Source organism: Propithecus coquereli, unplaced genomic scaffold (genome assembly GCF_000956105.1).
Source record: "Propithecus coquereli isolate 6110/MARCELLA unplaced genomic scaffold, Pcoq_1.0 Scaffold10, whole genome shotgun sequence".
Lineage (NCBI taxonomy): Eukaryota > Metazoa > Chordata > Mammalia > Primates > Indriidae > Propithecus > Propithecus coquereli.
The window spans coordinates 17340761-17360790 of NW_012133858.1; the positions used below are offsets into that span (position 1 = coordinate 17340761).

General features: G+C 38.9%; 1 protein-coding gene across 1 annotated transcript; it reads left to right on the forward strand.

The window, feature by feature from the left end:
- The first annotated feature begins 2631 nt into the window (after positions 1 to 2631).
- Positions 2632 to 20030, forward strand: TBCCD1 (TBCC domain containing 1). The gene is made up of 7 exons (XM_012640243.1): positions 2632 to 2690; positions 5290 to 5668; positions 10949 to 11104; positions 14667 to 15033; positions 16850 to 17036; positions 17179 to 17676; positions 19879 to 20030. Exons 2-7 carry the CDS (start codon positions 5333 to 5335, stop codon positions 20006 to 20008), a joined length of 1674 nt encoding a protein of 557 aa, XP_012495697.1. The 5' UTR covers positions 2632 to 2690; positions 5290 to 5332; the 3' UTR covers positions 20009 to 20030.

Sequence of the window (20030 nt, forward strand, 5' to 3'; positions counted from 1 at the left end):
AGGAAGCGGGAGGAGGAAGCGGACGCGCGAAGGAGGAATGGGCGGGGACAGTGACTCCACGCCTACTGCACCTCGGGCACTTAGCCTAGGATATCTTATTCCCCTTAACAACCCCGCGTAAGGAAATTGTATCGGTTTTATGGAAAAGAGGCGTTGTATCTTAACAGAGAAGCGACCATGGAGACAGACCGATTTAAGTTCGCATTCAATCGCTTCTCGGCCTTTTGGCTAAGATCAAGTGTAGTATCTGTTCTTATCAGTTTAATATCTGATACGTCCAAAAATTCTTTTTTTTTTTTTTAAAAAGAAGGATTCGGCTTCTACTGCTTCTTAGCGGTGAAAGCCCCCACACCCACCCCCAATCAGAGCCTACGTTTATTAAAAAAACTGAGGCAGCGTTGTGATTTTTTTTAACAGGAAAAAATATCTGTAAATCGTCTAGCGCAGCGTCTGACACATAGTTAGCACTCAATGAATAAAAACTTATTACAGTTTCGAGCAGAACTCTTTGATTCCCCCTCTGCCCCCAGTTTTGCTCATCACAGTAAACACACCACCTAGTTGTTCAGGACAAAACTCCAGATGCATTCCTTTCCTGCATAACCTATCCAATTCTTACCTCTAAGCTACATCTTGAGCTTAGATATAGCTCGAGATAAATAGCTTAGAGCACTGTGCCAGACAAACGGTGCTCAACAAATAATAATTGCTGTTGCAGAAAACTACTCTACATCTTTATTACTAGGTCTCTGGGCCAAGTCACATCATCTCTCACCTGGCAAGGGCCTCCTAACTGGTCTCCTTACACCCACTCTTAACATCTTACTTAATATCTTAGTATCTGTTTCTCATTCTTGTCTCCTATCCCATGATTTTTTAAAAACATGTCAAATCATGTCATTCCATTCTTAAAAGCCTCGAATGACTTTCCAATTGCAATTAGAATAAAATCCCAACTCTCTGCTAGTTTACAAAACCTTATATGCTTTGTACCCTCACCTGTTATACTCCTCACCATGTTCCAGCAAAACTGGCTTTCTTTCTCTTTCTTGAATACACCAAGCTCATTCCTACCTAGGGCCTTTGTACTAGCTGTTCCATTTACGTTCCCTCCCTCAGATCCTAACGTGGGTGATTCCTTTTTTTTTTAAACTCAGATATCAGCTTACATGTCACCACCTCAGAGAAGACTTCCCTGACTAACCAATCAAAATTAGCCCCTACTGAATCCCTTATTCTTACGCTACTCTATTTCATTTTTTCCATCGCTGGCTCCACACTCACATATTAAAATGCCAGTTTCATGAAAGCATGGATCTCTAGACTGTGTTCAAAGATGTATAAAACAGTACCTTAGAACAGTGCCTGGCATGGAGTAGGTGCTCAAATATTTCTGAGTAGAAGTTGCTTTGACTGTGATCTTCGGATGGCTGGCTTCTTATTCTTCAGGCCTCAGTTCAAATTCAGCACTACAAAGTGGCCTTCTCTGACGCCCAGCTCCAATCTTCATAGCATTTACTACTATCTGTAATTATTCCATTTTATTCCTTAATATGTATTGTCTATTCTCCCTATTAACTTATACACCCCAAGAAAGCAAGAACCTTGTCTGTTTTGTTCACCATTGTAACTTTAGTGCCTAGCACTGTGCCAGACACACAGTGGTGCTCAACAAATAATAATTGCTGTTTCGGAAAACTAAGGCACAGAGAGGTGATGAAATTTGCTGGGGGGGGGTGCAAAAAAAAAAGAAACTTGCTCAAGGTCACTGAGCTATTAATATTAAGTGGTGTAGACTGTATTCTAACCCAAGTCTATTTAAATCTGAAGCCCCTGCTTTCAGGAAGATGCCTAGTAGGGGAGAGAGGCCACTGTAAGAGAAACTAAATTGCATTTTATGATCTGATTTACTTCTGTATCTTCTACACCTAGAGAGGCCATAAACGAACTAAGAAAGCAGGAAATGTCCAGAAATAATGAAATGGAGGTTTAAAGAAAGGAGTGAGGTCTGCTGGGTGGAATCCAAAAAAAGCTTCATGAAGGCAGAAACTAGGAGGTAAAGCTAAGTTAAGGAGCGAACGCTAGGTGGGGTGGGGGTGGGGAGAAGGAGAGAGGCGGTGCAGGCAGTGGCGGTCTCGCTTCAGACGGCCTGGATATGAATCTTGGCTGCCTCTGGTATGATCTTAGGGGTGTGTTACTTTCACCTTTCTACTAGTTTCTTCATCAGTAAAATAAATGCACCTAAGGGGCTCTTGGGAAGACTGAAATAATACATATAAAGTTGCTTTATACAGTGCTCAGGTCATAGTAAACGCTCTATAAATTTAAACTGCCATCATCATCGTTATTATTACTGATGAAAGCGTGCTGACCTTAACAGCAGCTATTGGCTGACCCCAGTTATGTGGAGCAATAGAAAACTTCCTACTCCCCTAGGTTGAAAGGCGCAACACCAGAAAGCCGTGGTCTGGCTCCAGGTCCCACTGCGAGACTCAGAGCAACCAAGTTTCTCTGAGCGGCAGAAGCGGCAATCTGCCGCTCTAGCAACGGGGTCCGCCGGCTCTCAGTGGTGCGAGGCTTCGCGCTTGCGCTGTCGGCGCGGCGGAGGGCGAGGGGCGGGCCAGTGGAGCGGGGCGCGGGCTACGGTGGCGCGCGGAGCGGTGCAGCGGAGCGACCGCCTGCCTTCGCAGGTAACTACGCCCGGGCTGGCACCAGGGAGGGGCGTGTGGGCCGGTCAAGCTTCAGGCTCGGGCTGGGGAAACCGCCTTCGCTTTCGCCCGGTCTCGGGTCGGCTGCGGACCCTGTCAGCTTGGGTGTCTGTGTTCCTGAAGTCTGGTCGGGCGCTCGGGCGGCCCACGCCAAGTCCTACCCGGGATCACGTCCGAGGTGGCGGGCCAGCCTCAGGAGGACCGCCATGGGCCCACGCCGATCTCTCGTCCTGAAAAACCCTAACTCCCGCGCACCTCGAGGACAAGAGCCCCAGTGTGTGAATGTTTACGAATTTAGCCCTGTCCAATCTCGGAGTTCGAATTGAGGGTTCATCCTCAAGGTCTGTACACATCAGGACAGGAGCTCAGTCCTCACAGAGCAGCCTGTTACATTTTGGAGAGAACTAAAGTCTTCCTCACCTAATTTTCATCGTCTGGTTTTACTCAGAACGACAGCAAAGCCAGTCCCATATTCGGAGACAGCTGCCATTTACCCTCCCATGCCTTTCTTTTGGGTTCACGCTCCCATGTTATTTCACCTGCCCCCTTAGATGGCCTCCTGTCTAAGGCCCTTTATGCTGGTAATTCTTTTCTGGATCCGTTCCCATTTTTCAGAGACTCTCCCAAAACTGGGTTTCCAAAGTATATTTGTAGCAATGCAATTATCAAATCAGATCGGAATCCTAATCTAGGGCTGCGCCAACAGAGTATATGTCCTTGGGTAAGTCCCTTAACTTCGCTAAGCTTCAATTTTCTTATTGGAAAATGAGGATGATGATATGTACTATATCTCCAGGTGATTGTGAGGATGAAAGAGGTGAAATATGCAAGATACTGATTATGCTACCTGGCATGTGGTAAGCACTTGATTGATGTCAGTTATTTTTTGAACAGGTCAGTCTGAAGAGAAGCACAACTTTCTTAGAATCAGTGCAGAACATAACATTTTTCATCCATCATATAATTAATTTTTTGTATGATTTTTTGGATTTTTTAAACGATGCTACTAATGCTGAGGAGTGCTCAATAGAAGTGAGTACCGTGATCACATGGTGGTACAATTTGATAAAATCATGTGGAAAGCAATGGGAATGTACGTCAGGAGTTTCAGAAATGTCAGTTACTTCATTTCACAAATACACATCAGAAAATTTTCTCTAGGAAATATATTGCAGAAAATATGAAGAAAGATGGTAGTCCTAGCATTCTTTAAAATAGTGACAATATTAGAACTTTTTATAATGAAAATTTTTGACGTACAAAAAAGTAAAATAATGAGCCCCCTCATGCCCATTATCCAGCTTCAACAATGATCAATATTTTGGCTATCTTGTTTTCATGAAAAATCTTAAACCTACTAAGTGTCTAAAAATGAGAGAATGGTTGATTAAATTAGAGTATGTTTATTTAGAATGCTGTGAAACTTTTATTTGTTTTTATTTTTGTTTTGAGATAGGTCTTGCTCTGTCACCCATGCTGGAGTGCAGTGGCGAAATCATAGCTCACTGTAACCTCAAACTCCAGGGCGAAACGATTCTTCCTCCTCAGCCTCCTCAGTAACTGGGAATGCTGGCACTGCCACCACACCAGCTAATTGTTCCATTTTTTATAGAGATCGGGGTCTCACTTTGTTGTTCAGGCTGATCTCCAACTCCTGGTCTCAAACAATCCTTTTATATCAGAATCCCAAAGTGCTAGGTTTACAGGTATGAGCCACCATGCCTGGCCAGAATGCTCTGAGACTTTTTAAATAATACAGAATTGTATGTGTGATATTATCACAACTATGAAAATTCAAAAACAAACAAACATCTAATCTATGTAGAAAAAAAGACGAGAAGGCAGTACAATAAAATATTAACTAGTTGCCCTTTAGTGACGGAAACTGTAGATGATTCCCCCCTTCTATTTTTAGATATTTTATAAATGTTCCATAAAAATCATGTATCATTGTTATAACAAAAAAACAACAAACAAAATCCAAAAATACTACACCTGAACTGAGCGTGATAGAATACCTCAGAGTGAGTTCACTGTTAAAGAGAATAAATAAATATGCTTCCCTTGATCTGTATTTGCAGCCTATGTTTACATTAGCATTCTTGTCTGCTACCTCATATTGAACTTAAATGGTCAGCTAACACATGCAAATCTTTAACCAACTATCCTCCCTGTGCAAGTGATTTAACTCTGAAATTTTATTCTTATTTTGACCAATGTTCCTTCTCAGTGACAAGATTTCCTGTGATAGGATTACTTCCTCCCCACCTCCCATTCCTTCTTTTCTTCCTGCCCTAAGCAGGAATCCCACTCAGACTGCATGCATTGACACACTCTTCCTGAAACAACCATTTCTAACAATTCAAGTAGTATAATTTTATCACAATTTTTTTTTTTTGCTCAAATAGACTGTAATGAGATCTGACCAAAAATTTATTCTGCTCTTGGTTGATAAACTAGAGCTGTTTTTTAAGCTGATGATGTAGTACATTTAACACAATTAAGGAAAGGGCCACCTTCCAAGGAAATGTATAAATGAGATTTGTTTCAAATCAGTTTATGAAGAAATTTTGTTTCCTAGGTATGCAAAGAAGCCTTTTCACCCAGATGTCCCTAGAAATAATATGGATCAGTCCGGAGTTCTCCTCTGGGTGAAAGCAGAACCCTTTATAGTGGGTACCTTGCAGATCCCCCCTCCATCCAAGTTTAGTCTTCACTATCTCAGGAAGATATCCACCTATGTGCGAACCCGGGCAACAGAGGGAGCCTACCCACGCCTCTACTGGTCTACATGGAGGCACATTGCATGTGGGAAGCTGCAGTTGGCTAAGGACCTGGCATGGCTTTACTTTGAAATATTTGATAGCCTTTCGGTGAGGACACCTGAGGAGCGACTGGAATGGTCTGAGATTCTGTCCAACTGCATAACTGAGGATGAAGTTGAAAAGCAGAGAAATCAGGTATGGATTGATTATGGTGTGTGTGTTTAATTACTTTGGAAAATAACCCATTCTTAACTTTTGTACTAGCTGTATAGTTTGAAGTTTTAGTTTAATGACCATTTGTGATCTCAGAATACCACTTGAATTTTAGCAGTTCCAGTTTGGCAGTATTTAATGTATTCAATAAATTAGTCCTTACTTACCAATCTTTATTCACCTACTCCCAAAGCACAGGAACACTGTAATTGAAAGAGGGAAATATTTTCATTCACTTTAAAAGTATTTTGCGATGAGTGTTATGAACCATTGATATGTTACCGTGAGAGCGCCTGTTTTAAAATGAACATCTGCTGTGTGCTGAGATTCAAAGATCATTAGGATAGCATCTCTGCTCTTATGGAGCTTATAGACTAGTAGGGGAAGCTGGTGTATAAAAAAGTGCTATTTAATACTGTGATGTGTACAATAATAAAAGGCACAAAGTACAGAAATTGAGTAAAGAATGATTTATTCTGGTGATCAGGAAAGACTTCACAGAGAAAATATATTAATCAGAGTGACACACAATCTCAGAATTTCAATGGCTTAGAATAATGACAGTTTATTTCTCACTCATGCAGCATCCCAACACAGGTACACCTGGTTAGATAAATCTCTGACCTGCTGTTGTCCAAACAGTGACCCAGGATCCATTCTTTTTTTTTTTTTTTTTTTTTTTTTTTTGAGACAGAGTCTCACTCTCTTGCTTGGGGCGGGTGCCGAGGCGTCAACCTAGCTCACAGCAACCTCAAACTCCTGGGCTCAAGCAATCGTACTGTCTCAGCCTCCCGAGTAGCTGGGACCACAGGCACGCGCCACCATGCCCGGATAATTTTTTCTACATATATTTTTAGCTGTCCAATTAATTTCTTTCCATTTTTTGGTAGAGATGGGGTCTCGCTCTTGCTCAGGCTGGTCTCGAACTCCTGAGCTCAGAACGATCCGCCCGCCTCGGCCTCCCAGAGTGCTAGGATTACAGGCGTGAGCCACTGCGCCCGGCCCCAGGATCCATTCTTCTATCATTTGGAGTCACAATTATATTAATCAGCTTTGCTGCCGTTAAAAACAAACAAGATGAAATTCTAGTGGTTTACAGTAACAAAGGTTTATTTCTTACTTATTTAACCTGTAGGCTACACTTTAGCTGTGGCTCTCTTCTAAGCCGTGACTTGTCTCTATATGTCTTCTCATTTGGGCCCCTGGCCTGAAGAAATAGCTTCTGTGTAGGCCATTCCTATTCTTGTAACAGAAGGAAAGAGTAACAGAGGCAGGAGGAAACTCATGATGCCTCTGTTTTTTCTTCTTTAATGTATACAACTTGAGTTTGAGGATAGTAGGCCATAGACATATCCATCATCTCCCAAAGTTGCCCTTACCTCCTTTATTATTATTTTTGTGTGTGTATGTGTTAAGAACACTAACGTAAGATCTACTGTATACAATATAGTATTATTAGCTATAGGCACTATGCTATATAGTAGATCTCCAGAACTTAATTTTCTTGCATCACTGAAACTTTGTATCCGTTGATCATCACCTCTCCATTTTCCCCTCCTCCCAGCCCTTGGCAAACACCATTCTCCCTGTTTCTATGAGTTTGACTATTTTAGATTCCACATGTAAGTGCAATTTTGCAGTATTTGTCTTTCTATGTCTGGCTTATTTCACTTAGCATAACGTCTTCCAGGTCCACTCATGTCGTTGAAACTGGCAAGCTTTCCTTCTTTTTAAGGTTGAATAATATTCAGTTTTGTATATGTGTGTATATATAGTGTGTGTATATGTGTGTGTGTGTATATATATATGTATATACTGTATATGTAGTATGTAGACACACACACACCCCAGATTTTCTTTATCCATTCATCTATTGATTGATATTTAGGTTGTTTCCATGCTTTGGCTATTGTCAGTAATGCTGCAGTGAACACGAGAATGCAGTTATCTCTTCAAAATCCTGATATCAATTCCTTTGGATAAATACCCAGAAATGGGATTGCCGGATCATATGGTAGTTCCATTTTTAGTTTTTTGAGGAGCTGCCATACTGTTTTCCGTAATGGCTGCACCAATTTTACATTCCTTCCAACAGTGAACCAGGGTTCCTTTTTCTCCACATCCTTGCCAACACTTAGTAATCTTTTGTTAACAAGTGTGAGGTGATATCTCATTGTGGTTTTGATTTACATTTCCCTAATGACTTGTAATGTTGAACCCCTTTTCATATACCTGTTGGCCATTTGTATGTCTTTGGAGAAATGTCCATTCAGTCTTTTGCCCATTTTTTAATTGAGTTATTTTTTCTTGGTATCGAGCCATAGGAGTTCATTATGTATATTTTGGACATTAATCCCTTATCTCATACACACATACACACATATATATGGTTTGCAAATATTTTCCCCCATTCTGTAGGTTGCCTTTTGTTGATTGTTTCCTTTGCTTACAAAAGATAATCCCACTTGTTTATTTTTGCATTTCTTGCCTGTACTTTCGGTATCATATCTAAAAAATCAATAACAAGACCAATGTCAAGGAGCTTTTTCCTTATTTTTCTTCTAGGAGTTTCACCGTTTCAGGTCTTTAATCCATTTTGAGTTGATCTTGTATGATTTAAGCTATTAGCTCAATTTCATTCTTTTGCATGTGGATATCCAGTTTTCTTAGCACCATTTATTGATGTAACTATTCTTTCTTCATTTTGTATTTTTGGCATGCTCGTGGAAAATTAGTTGACTGTATATGTGTGGGTTTATTTTGGGGTTCTCATGATGCCTCTTAAAACTTTTGCTCAGATGTGACATAAACTATGACTACTTTCATTCCCTTGGCTAATGCTTTGTCACATAACCAAGGCTAAAGTCAATGAGATGGAAAGGTAAACTACAATACAGGAGATAAGGAAAATCCCATGGCCATGGGTAGGGCTGTATAAGCCACTTGGAGGATGGGTAAGTGAACAATTGAAAATAATGATGCAATTTGCCACAGCCATGCCCATTAGGGCTTCAGAGTCCTTTGCTCCCATTTCTTTTGGGAGAGTTTTATGGGTCAGGCTTGAAAGTGGTAAATATGAATTAATCCACATTCCATTGACCATAACTTAGTTATACCATATCTAACTGCAAGGGGTGGGGAGTAGGAAATGCCATCTAATTTTGTGCCCAGGAAGAAGAGAAAAGATATTTAGTTAGCATCTAGCCAGTCTCTGCTGTATGGGGTAATATCTAAACAGGGTTTTGGAAATTGAAAAGAAGTTTATCTAGCAACCAAGAGGGGAAGGGTATTACATTTATTCATTATTCAAATATTTATTGAGTGCCTACTGTGTGCTATGTATAGTAGTAGATGCTGTGGATACAGAGGTGAATAAAACCTTTAGGGATTTCCAAATTTCTTGAGTGCTTATTATGTACCAGATTCTATGCTAGTTACTAGGTATATAAAAATGGAAAAGACAAGGATCATATAGTCTCACAAGGAGACTATAGGAAGAAATAATGATAATATGACAAATAATTGTTAAAAATTTATAAAATCGGCCAGGCGCGGTGGCTCACGCCTGTAATCCTGGCACTCTGGGAGGCCGAGGCGGGTGGATTGTTTGAGCTCAGGAGTTCGAGACCAGCCTGAGCAAGAGCGAGACCCCGTCTCTACTAAAAATAGAAAGAAATTAATCAGACAACTAAAAATATATAGAAAAAATTAGCCAGGCATGGTGGCACGTGCCTGTAGTCTCAGCTACTCGGGAGGCTGAGGCAGAAGGATTGCTTGAGCCCAGGAGTTTGAGGTTGCTGTGAGCTAGGATGACGCCATGGCACTCTACCCCGGGCAACACAGTGAGACTCTGTCTCAAAAAAAAAAAAAAAAAAAAAAATTATAAAATCAAGGACTTATGCTGAGTGAAAAAGCTAATCCCAAAAGGTTACATATTATATGATTCCATTTATATAACACTCTTGAAATGTCAAAATCATAGTGATGGCAAACCAGTAAGTGGTTGCTAGGGGTTAAGGAAAGGGTGTGGCTATAAAAGGACAACATGAGAGATTCTTACATTGATGGAAAATTTCTGTATCTTGACTGTATCAGTGTCAGTATCCTGATTGTGATATTGTGCTGTAGTTTTGCAGGATGGGTAAAGGGTACATGGGATCTCTCTCTATCAGTTTTCACAACTGCATATGAATCTAGTTATTTCAAAAGTTTAAGTAATTGAAAATTTATAAAATATATAAATTCATGGGACTCAACATTGACAGTAGATTGAATAGATCTGGGTGATCTTGAGAATCTATACTTTTAAGTTCTTCAGATGGTAGTGATTTTTAGCCAGGTTGAGAATCAGGGAGAATATAGCTGTACACCCAGATGTATTACTTCACTTTTTTGCCTCTCCTGTTTATGCATTGGGATGGGTATCTGAGGATAATCAAGAGCTTCAAATTGTGAGTTTCAAACCAAACCCTTCCTTGAATAAGAAATGACTTTATACATCTATCAAACTAGTAGTATTTTTCTCTTTAAGTCAAATACCCCTTTAAGAATCTGGTGAAAACCAGCCAGGTACAGAGGCACTTGCCTGTAATGCCAGCTACTCAGGAGGCTGAGGCAAGAGGATTGCTTGAGCTCAGGAATTTCAGACCAGCCTGGGCAATATAGTGAGACCCCTTCTCAAAAAAAAAAAAATTTGGTGAAAACCTGAAGCCTGCTTCTCCACAAAATGTACATACACAAAAAAATACATAAAATTTTGGCAGTTGCACTGATATCCTAAACTTTCTTGATAAGTCTTTGAGCCTTAGGTTAAACCTTTGTGTCTTCACTGAATTTCCTTCTTTCTTTCTTCCATCTATTCATTTATTTATTCAAATTACTAAGGTGGTTTTTTTAACTATAAATTTCTGAGATAACGTACTTTAAAAAAGTGTATACTTCATTCTTTCCCCTTCATCAGTTTTGGGAGAGAATTGCTATGGCCATAGATGCTATCCAGCTTTCTACAAAGGTAAATGACTCCATTTTAATTAGTCTTAGACACTCCTACATCTCCATATCAGAGACATACATATCAACTACTAGCAGTGTTTCTAAATTGTTTTCTTAGGATCAGAAAACTTGTGAATTTACTGTTTACTTAGTTGTAGATTAGTGATATTGTTTTAAGATGTGTTTTACTTTTCTACTGACATGAGGTGAGAAAAACATTTTTTTAAATAAATATGACATGTATTCATCATTTATTTTCTTCTTGGGTAGGTTTCAGTGGACACCCTACAGTTTCTGCTCTTCTTATACATACAACAGTTAAATAAGGTCTCCTTGAGGACATCTTTGATTGGAGAAGAGTGGCCTAGTCCCAGAAATAGATCTCGGTCTCCTGACCTGACTGAAAAATCCAATTGTCATAATAAGGTACTGTTTATATTTTGGTCTCTTTCTCTAAAATGAACAATTTATGAGGGAAATGGTTCACCTTCATTAAAAATTATGTTGGGATTTCTTACATAAGCCAGTGATTTGATGGCTTGTTTTGTTTTTTACTTTTTACTTTCTCTTATTATGAAACAAAATCAATGTGTGCAGAGAAGTGTGTATAGAGAAATGATTTTGATACACTACTTTCACTGATGTAAAAAACACTAGCATGATTTTTGGGCAAATCATTCACTATATTCTATTAGCATTCCCATTTTTGCAAATGTTAATGAATTTGAGTCTACTCATTTGACTAAAATAGGATAAACAAAAAGATGTGTTTGCAAAGTCTGTTGAAATCTGAAAAATTTTCTATAAAAATATCTTCTCATATTGCTTAATTATGCTTAAGTACTTATATATGATGTGACAACCTAGAAGTTAAATTTAACTGCCTCACATTGTGAGCTTTAGAAAATGTCTTATTGCTTTTTCTGTCTGTTTTTGTAAAAAAAAACCAAATGTTTTTACCTGTTTTTGTGGAAGTATTCTGAAAAACTTTAAAACGTAGACCTCAGTATTAATGCCATGTGCAGGCTCTTTAAAAATGTTCTGAGGCTAAAAAAGAAAAAAACAACAAAAAAAAAACCTCTGTGTTGTTTGGCACTTTTATAATCTCTTTTTAATAAATCTGTCCTCCCTTATATTCTATGATGCTACACCCTCTTGGTTCAGCTTGTGATTATTCCTTCTCACCATTTTTCATAAATTTCTCTCCCCCTGGTCCTTACATGCAGCAGCTATTCTGCCTGTGGCAGTTTCCTCACTCAACATATTCATTCAAGATAATTCTTTCTATTCCCATGACCTCATATATCTCAATAACTCCTAACTTTGTCTCCATCCCAGAATTCTTGCCTCATATTTATCCCTTCACGTAGTTGCCCTAGCTATACCTGAAATTCAGAATGTTCAAGTCCAGGTGTATCAGCAATGCCAATCATTGCCTGCTCTCTCCACATGCAGTTCCTGCTGAATGGGCACTAATAGGAGATGGTGTTTTGAGCCAAGGCAGTCTGCAGGCTTATCTGGCTCTCACTTAATAGTCACATGATTTCAGGCAAGTCAGTTAACTTCTCTAGACCTTGGCTTCCCCTCTCTAGATGGGGATAATACTGCCTATTTCCCTATGGCTGTGAGAATTCAGTTATATTACCATGGGATTTGTTGCATACCAGGCACCAGTAAATGGTGACTCTGGTTTTGTGCTATAGCATGACCTTTCCAAACAACTGATAGGACCAGGATGGACACGTGTTACAATGTATTTGAAATTGCTCTGATTTGAAGTGATGACCTGGGCTAGTCAGTACCCCCAGTAGGAAATTATGATTTGGTGATAAGTGCTTGAACCAAAAACCCAAGTGGCATTGGGACCACAATAGCCACCATGCGTGGAGGTGACCTGGAGTTATGAGGGACTAGAAACTCTGAGGTAATCAGAGAAGCACGGGGTGCTTGTCATCAGAGAAAAAGAAGAGAATGGAAGAGACATGCAGAGAGACCCTGGCCCCTGAAAGAGAATCAGATTCTGATGGCTTCCCATTTCCAGTTCTAACTTCATCTGGGAGACGACTGAGTGTCCCTACAGTAAAATCTCCCTTTCCTTCAGTTAACTTGTACTCCCTATGCCAGTGAAAGTTACCACCAGCCCACCCGTGCTCCTTTCTCACCACCCATACCCAGTTAGTTGTAAAGTCTTACTGATTCTGCCTCAGCATGACACTTTGAATTTGTCCCTTTTCTTTCTCTTATCTAAGCTTTTTTATCTAATGACTTTTTTTGCATTGATTTCTGTAATTAGGTTCTAGCTGGTCACCCTGCTTTAGTCTACAGTCCACCTACCACACTGGACTTTCTAAAATACGGATGGATTATATCTGTCTCCCTTCTAAACTCTGTCAGTGAATCCTCCTTGTCATTGTTGGTTTCATATTGAATTCTGTGGAGCCACCATATGGCCTACTTTGAGGAGGGGGAATGCAATGAAAGGGAGAAAGAGCAGGTTGAGGCTGAGGACAGCTCGCTTTGATCTGTTTTCTTTGGCATCCAGAGGAGAACTTACTAAAAAGAAAAATAAAAGATATAGCTATTTAGAAAATAGTTTGGAAGTCCCTGGCATACAAAATAAAATCCAAATGTTTTAGTATTTCGTACAAGGCCTTTCATGATTGGTCCCTGCCTACCATTTTAACTTCAGCTGCCACTTCCCAGCATGCTTCCTATACCCCGTCCAGAATTTTCAGCTCTCTGAACATAGCAGGTATTTCTACTCCTTTGGGCCTTTGCATATGCGTTCCCTATGCCTACAATGCCTTTTTTCTTATCTGTTTGCTTAACTACCAGCATAAATCAAGAATCTATTCAAATAGCAACCCACTATGATTTTTTTCTCCCTGGTGGAGTTGTTCCTCTCATGCTCGTAGAACATCTTTATTGATCTCTGCTATAGGTCTTATCTCACTGCGTTGTGGTTATTTGTTTATACTGTCTTCTCATGAGTTCTTTGAGGACTGGAACTATGTCTTAATCAATTTTTATGTTCATCACTTAACATTTTTTCATGTCAATAAGAGGTGCTCAGAAAATATCTATCAAATGAATGGCTCAAATCACTAGAACATCTGCCAACTCAAAGCTTATTCCCAAAGTTATAATTTCTCTTAAATAGAGTCACTGTAAGATCGATTGCCTCATTTCACCCAGTAGAATTTAAAATTCCTTCTGTAATTGGAGAAGGTAAATTAAGAAACCTAGTGTTTCACTAAATGAATGTCCATCATGGTTACTTTTATGTTTCATCTGAAACTTTTAGAGTATTTACTAGCTCTGTGATCTTGATCAAGTTTCTTTACCTTTCTGTAAATCCATAAATCCATTTCCTCATCTGTAAAATAGGTATGATAATGGTATCTATTCTGGAATTACTGTTAGGCTTAAATGTGTTAAAGTATGCATAGTACTTAATGCTTGACACACACAAAGGTTATTTATTAGTATTACTTTGAATTACTTAAAGTGGAAAGAGAATCTATTTACACCTATCACATACGCAAAAAATTTTATGTTTGTGTTTTTTTGTTGTTTTGAGACAGAGTTTTGCTCTGTTGCCCAGGCTGGAATGCAGTGGCATGATTATGTAATTGTTCATTGAAGCCTCGACCTCTTGGACTTAAGTGATCCTCCTCCCTCAGCCTCCCAAGTAGCTGGGACTACAGATTGGCACCACCATGCCCAGCTAATTTTTTAATTTTTTGTAGAGACAGGGTCTCACTATGTTCCCTAGGCTGGTCTTGATCTCCTGTCCTCAAGTAATCCTCCTGCCTCGGCCTCCCAAAGGAGCCACCATGCCTGACTAAACTATATAAGATTTATAACCCACCTAAATCCTTTTTGGGGATGAGGCAGAGAATAAATCCAAAATAATTAAAATATAGAAGTTTTAGATCTTACGGAATTTCTTTGTTCTGTTAAGAGTGCTTTCTTTTGATTTTTTTAGAACTGGAATGATTATAGTCACCAAGCCTTTGTCTGGGATCATCTATCAGATCTTCTTGAGCTGCTTTTAGATCCAGAACAACTCACTACATCATTTCATTTGACCCGTAGTAGTCTAGTGTCTCAAGAAGCTGTTGTGGCACTCAGCTTTCTTATTGAAGGTACAGTAAGTAGAACCAGGAAGATCTATCCACTTCATGAACTTGCACTGTGGCAACCACTGCATGCAGAAAGTGGCTTCTCAAAGATCTCTAAGACTTTCTCTTTCTACAAGCTGGAAGCCTGGTTGAGATCCTGTTTGACTGGGAATCCATTTGGTACATCTGCTTGTCTCAAGTCTGGAAAGAAATTGGCTTGGGCTCACCAAGGTATTTTTTAACATTTTAATCTATATTAAATTGAATGACAAGTTAAGGAACCTAGTGTTTTCTAGTGTATTAATGATCACACATCTTCTGTAGAGGACCTAAAAAATAGTGCTGCTATAAAAAAGAGAAAAAGGGAACATCTGTCTTTTCTATATGACTTTTTCTCTCAAGGCAGCAACAATCTCAGAGAGTTGATTTATTCTTCAGGGTCCTTTTGGTCACAGTTAACAGAAATTCCAACTGTAGTTAGTCCTCTCTTTGCTCTGCTTTTCTCTTCCCTGACTCACCTTCACACCGTCACACTCACTTGCTTGAGGCTTTCCTATCTTCTATACAACACAGCAGAATTTGGCCATCCCATGGTAACAACCTCAGAGAGTTCATGTAGAGATACTGTCTTTTTAGCTTCATAGGCATAAGCAGAGTAGATGTTTCTAAATTGGAAATTTAAATTTTCAGTAGGGAGAATATTGGGATACATCTGGTATGCCTGAGAATCCAGCAATGGCTAAATGGATAAGTTCAGGTGCCATATGACTCCTGGGCCCAGGTACAAGTTCTAAGAGACACCATTAGGTGTCTGTACTACTGAGGCAAGTACTAGGCAAAATGAATGGGAAAAAAATGCACTAGAATATACTTCTATAATCTCTGAATATCAGAGATAGAGAAAATATTAGGTTTCATACAAATGTGGGGAAAAAAAGTTTTGTATCAAATTTTTATAATGATAAAAAACAGAAAATGGTTGAACAACATCTATAGAATCTTGAGCAAAAAGATTGTAATCCAAGAATTCTGTATCCAGCTAAGCTCTAGTATGAGGTGTAAGACTCTCAGATATATAAGGCTCCCATAAATATATAAGAGATACTACATAATTCTTGATGTTCATAAAAGAATATAGGTTCAAGAGAGTTTTTGAATGTTAAGATACGCACTAGTAGGAAAAAAGAAAGAATGTCCAACCTAGTAAAGATTATACTAAAATGTTAACAGCGATGGATAGTAGGATTACAAATGATTTTTATCTTCTTTTACTATTGTTTTTCTACAATAACCATGTATTACATACATGGTACATATGTAATAAAAATAAACAATAAGAATTATTTTAAAAGAATAATAGCATACTTATGTGACCGTTCCACATTTGGCCAGTATTGTTTACAAGGGTGTCCCAGTGGCTTGCAGGGAATTACAGTTTGAGAAGCCAGTCACCTAATGGTGAGATTATGTTAGGACGGCAACTTACACATATTTTTTGAGTGTTAGTTTGTGCAAGACACTGTATTTGATAGGAAGGTGTGCTCTTAGATAGTAATGATCTTGGGAATAAAGACATGAACTCAAATAGGATTTTTGGAATAATGTGGTAAGTTAATTAGGAGGGGTGCAGAATTAATATTATGGCAATTTAGAGAGGTGAATTATGGTTGAGATGATAAAGTAAAGCATCATGGAGGAGAAGATACTTGAGTTAGACCAGCTCTGCCACTTACTAGCCATATGACCTTAGCTACATTACTTAACTCGAACAGTAGACATGAAAAAATCTTTGATATATAAGCAATCTTAAATGGCTTATGGGTTTTAAATTTTTTTCATAAAAATTATGAAATAGTACAAATACGGAAAAGAACAGAGAATGGTATAGCAAACACCTCTTTTCCCAATCCCCAGGTCTAACATTTTTTCCCTCACATGTAATATCTAATTTTAAACATGTATACACATAAACATGTGTAACCTCATATGGTTGTTTGTTTTCTTTGATTTGAAAATATCTCATTTATTTATATGTTTTCTTAAATAGTTGAAGGGACAACCAAAAGAGCTAAGATTGCTTGTAATACTCATGTGGCCCCTAGGATGCATGGCATGGTGGTGATGAGCCAGGTTTACAAGCAGACGTTGGCCAAGAGCTCAGATACGCTGCTGGGGGCACATGTAAAGATTCATCGGTGCAACGAGTCTTTTATATATCTGCTCTCCCCCTTACGGTAAGCACAGTCTTCATAGCGTTCTGACATTTGGATATTTTCTTTGGACTATGACCCTTTTTTTGCCTTCAGAGAATAATATTTCAGTCAAATAGTTTTTATCTTATTCAGAGGAATTTATCTCATTTTTTTCTTTTTTCAGATCTGTGACAATTGAGAAATGCAGGAATAGTACCTTTGTCTTGGGCCCTGTAGAGACTACTCTTCACCTACACAATTGTGACAATGTTAAAGTCATTGCTGTTTGCCACCGTTTGTCTATCTCTTCTACCACAGGGTGCATCTTTCACATTCTGACGCCTACGCGCCCACTTATTCTCTCTGGGAACCAGACAGTAACTTTTGCCCCTTTTCATACCCATTACCCAATGCTAGAGGACCATATGGCCAGGACGGGCCTTGCTACAGTGCCTAACTATTGGGATAATCCAATGATTGTGTGCAGAGAGAACAGTGATGCTAGTGTCTTCCGGCTCTTACCACCTTGTGAATTCTATGTATTTATTATTCCCTTTGAAATGGAAGGGGACACAACAGAGATACCTGGGGGTCTTCCATCTGCATATCAGAAAGCACTTGGTCAAAGAGAACAGAAGATACAAATCTGGCAGAAAACTGTGAAGGAGGCTCGTTTGACAAAGTGAGTATTTTTTAGAAGTAATAGTTTGTATTTTATGTGAAACTCCATGGAAAAACAAATTAATCTGTACATTTTTACAGCTGTGCTAAAGTTTTGTGAAAGCTTGGATTTCAGGTCAGTATTCTAGGCACTGTTGGGTCGAGGGATGGGAGTGAGTGGATACTCAAGTATTGGACTCCCTTCTTTTAAGAAGCTTAAGTTTAGTTGATAGATGTAAGAGTTACATGAATCAAAGAAATCATATATAGAATATACCACATAATTTAAGACTATTCTAAGTACCTTCTAGGTACTAATTCATTTATTCTTCATAATAATTCCCTACTAAAGATGAGAAAACTGAAGAACTGAGAGATTAGGTACTTTACCCAAAGTCACACAGGAGCCTGGATTCACACCTAGTCAGTGTGGTTCCAGAGGTTCTTAAATGCCTCTGATGTCTTTATCATTTTCTTTCAACTATTGTCATACCAGATCATGTCATATTATATCATACAATAATAACATTATAATAACGTGATATAAAAATGGATGACCATTGAAAAAATATCCTTTTAAAGAAATTCTGTTGTTTGAATAAGCTTCTGATATTTAGGTGCCTAGATTCTCTTACACATGTGAAAAACTTAATACACATACGCAGAGTGTGGGATGTGGTAAACACTTGATAAATGTTAATTCTGAATCATAGTGTTTTCAAGTGGTGAGATCCATGGCGACACCAGAAACAACAAAAGTAGTCAATTTGACTTTGGGAATATAGGCAGACAGAAATCAGTTTGAAAACAGACTGCCAATAAGATCCATTTGAAAGTGATTAGATTTTGTCATTTTCCTGCTCTGACCCCTCTAATGGCTTTTAATCATATTTGGAATAAAATCTAAAGTCTTTACCATACATATCAGGCTCTCTTTTCCTCATTTGCTGCCATTCTCTTCCTCATTTACTCCCTCCCAGCATACAACAGTCTTCTTGCTATTACTTAGTCATTGCCATCTAGCCAAAGACTGCTGGGAACATATGTAGAACAAACATATGTAGACTCATTGCAAGGAGCAAGAGAACTGTGTTTTATCTCAGTGAAAGTTTGGGGATTTTGCCTTGTGTTAGGTGATTTAGGGGAGGGTTCTAGGAAGCAGGGCTATCTGGGACTGAGAGTAATTCTGTGATTTGATAGCTTAATAATTTTTATATCTAAGGCAAGAGGAAGGAAATAGAACTAAAACTGTAATTGTAGGGAAGCAGCAGTCACTCAAAGGGTGTCATTTGGTCATTTTTGTGGTTTAGATCACAGATTTTTTTTGGTGGGGGGCAGAGGGCACCTGGAATGAGATATAATTATGGAGTGGTCTAGTTCTTGCTGTGGACTGTCATCCTGGAGTGGCTTTGTCTTATGTTGGTATTCTGTGGAATTGCTTACGTTCAACAGAAGAACACCACAGCCAGGCCAGATCCAGCTACACCAAGGCCTAGGATAGTGCTAAGCTAGCTCCTGGCTGTCAGGAGCTACTCTTTTCTGTCTTACCATGAACATGTTAAATATGCTCTAACTTTAGAATCTTTGTCCTTTCTGTTTCTTCTGCTTGGTATGTTCCTCCAGATAGTCATTTTGCTTACTCCATCACTTCATTCAGACCTCTAAACAAATGTCATTTTAGAGAGGTCATCTTTGTCCATTCTTTTTCTAAAATAGCATTTCCAATATTCTCCATTCCTTTACCCTGCTCTATTTTTCTCCAAGCCTCTTATAACTATTTAACTTTATATCATATATTTATTTTATTTGTTACCTATCTTTCCTACTAGAATATAGGGTCCTCAGGAGCATAGACTACATAGATCACAATGTGAGTGGTCCCTCTGGAGTCAAATAGTACCATCCAGCCTGAACAGGAGCTTTGTCTCTTCTCTTTTCTTTACACAGTTATCCCCATCAATCAGAACATTACCCAGCATTCACTTGGTCCTCAGTAAATATCTGACAATGAATAAGTCTTTACAAAGAGGGCATTGTATCTGACCAATCCTTTTTTGGTGGTGGAGGGTGGTCTAGTGTACTTTAAACAGAGAGAGAACAAAAAGATAACTAGAAATAATGAATCATTTAATGTTATCCCATTAAAGTGTTATGTAATCACTTGGAATTAAATATAGATGAATTAGTGTTCTTATGTTCTTTCTGCTTTCACTTGTGATTTTAGGGATCAGAGGAAGCAGTTCCAGGTACTTGTGGAGAACAAGTTTTATGAATGGTTGATTAATACAGGACATCGCCAGCAGCTGGACAGCCTTGTCCCTCCTGCAGCAGGCTCCAAACAAGCAGCAGGATAGGGATCCTACATCAAAATACTGG

Excerpts from the sequence above, each read along its gene's own strand:
- TBCCD1 (XM_012640243.1), top strand. The coding sequence starts at position 5,333 with ATGGATCAGTCCGGAGTTCTCCTCTGGGTGAAAGCAGAACCCTTTATA. Across the intron at positions 11,105-14,666 it reads AATCCAATTGTCATAATAAG|AACTGGAATGATTATAGTCA; the intron begins GTACTGTTTATA and ends TGATTTTTTTAG. Across the intron at positions 15,034-16,849 it reads ATTGGCTTGGGCTCACCAAG|TTGAAGGGACAACCAAAAGA; the intron begins GTATTTTTTAAC and ends TTTCTTAAATAG.